We start from the raw sequence: 1,521 nt of genomic DNA on the forward strand, positions 1-1,521 counted from the left end.
CTGCTGCTGCGCCGTCTCCAGCAGCAGCAACTGCAGAACTCCCGTTGCTGCTGTAGGCTAAGTCCTACAGCACCCACACAAACACCCATGTCACCAAACCTCAGCAGCAGCAGCAGCAGCAGCAGCAGCAGGACAGCGGGCAGCAGCAGCAGCAGCGGCAGCAACAAAAAGCAGCAGTACCAACAACAGGACAGATGACAGTAGCCTCAACAGCAAGAACAGAAGCAGCAGCAACATATGCGGCAGCAGCAACAGCAGGAGATGCAGCAGCAGCAACAGCAACAGCAGATGCAGCAACAGCTGCGACAGCAGCAGCTGCAACTGCAGCAGCAGCTAAAGCACCTCTGCGCTTGCTGCCTCCAGCAAATCCATAATATCTTCTCCCCACTCCACACGCAGCCACGAGTAGTCTTGCTGCTGCTCTTGCTGCTGCTGCTGCTGCTGCTGTGGAGGCTGTTGGTGTTGCTGCTGCTGTAGGTGCTGCTGTTGCTGAGGCTGCAGCTGCTGTTGCTGTTGCAGCTGCGGCTGTTGCTGTTGCTGCTGCCGCTGCCAAGGGCTACTTTGTTGCACTTGATGGCTGAGATGCTGCTGCTGCAGATGCTGCTGCTGTTGATGCTGCAGATGCTGCTGCTGCAGCGACTGCAATCCCCTTTGCTGCTGCGGCGGCAGCAGCACCTGCTGCTGCTGCTGCTGCAGCGTAGTTGCTGCGTGCCCCGTGGTTGCTGGGGTCCGCTGGATGGCGTGCTGCTGCAGCAGCCCTCGCTGTTGCTGCGGCTGTTGTAGCTGCTGCTGCTGTTGTAGCGGCTGTTGCTGCTGCAGCTGCTGCTGCTGCCGCATGTTGTGCCAATTCAGAACTTGCTGCTGCTGTCCGCTCCAACGAATCTGCTGCTGCTGCTGCTGCTGCTGCATCTGCTGTTGCTGCGGCTGTTGCTGCTGTCGCCTGTGAGGCACAGGTGGCGTTGATGGGTCCCCGCATAGAAGCATTGCCCCGACGCAGCTGCTGCTCTTGTTGCTGCAGCTGCTGCTGCTGGGGCTGCTGTTGCTGTAGCTGCTGCTGCGGTTGTTGCTGCCGCTGCTATAGTGGCCGCCACCGTTGCTGCTACTGCTGCTGCTGCTGCTGCTGCTGCCGCTAAGCTGCATACTGTAAGTATTCCAAACCCTTCGGGGCTTCACCCACTGCTGCTGAGCAGAAGGCGCTTGCTGCTGCTGCAGCCACGGACGGGTCAGCTGCTGCTGCTGCTGCGGCCGGAGCGGGCTGCTTTGCCGCTGCGCCAGCTGCTGCTGCTGCTGCTGCTGGGCTCGTTGCAGATGAAGCTGTGGCTGCTGCATTTGCTGCTGCTGCGGCTTCTGCAGCAAAGGCGACTTCTGCGCCTGCTGCTGCGGATGCAGGTTCTCCCAGAGTGGACTGCTGTGTCGCTGCTGCTGTTGCTGCTGCTGCTGTTGCTGCTGCTGCAGCTGCCGCTGCCACTGCGGCTGCTGTCGCTGCTGCTGCTGCTGCTGCTGCACACCGACTCCAGCAAA

The 1,521-nt window shown here is 60.9% G+C and overlaps 1 protein-coding gene across 1 annotated transcript in view; it reads right to left on the minus strand.

Annotated features, from left to right (window-relative positions):
- Window positions 1–1,521, minus strand: part of EAH_00033000 (PHD-zinc finger (C3HC4 type) protein, putative) — a gene marked incomplete at both ends in the record, with an annotated part of 5,179 nt that overhangs the window by 2,694 nt on the left and 964 nt on the right. The window contains one exon of the mRNA XM_013395930.1: window positions 343–1,511. Within this exon, the coding sequence (XP_013251384.1) occupies window positions 343–1,511 (1,169 nt within the window). The remainder of the gene's footprint in view (window positions 1–342; window positions 1,512–1,521) is intronic.

The sequence above is a fragment of the Eimeria acervulina genome, genomic scaffold, assembly GCF_000499425.1.
Source record: "Eimeria acervulina Houghton genomic scaffold, Eah_scaff325, whole genome shotgun sequence".
NCBI lineage: Eukaryota > Apicomplexa > Conoidasida > Eucoccidiorida > Eimeriidae > Eimeria > Eimeria acervulina.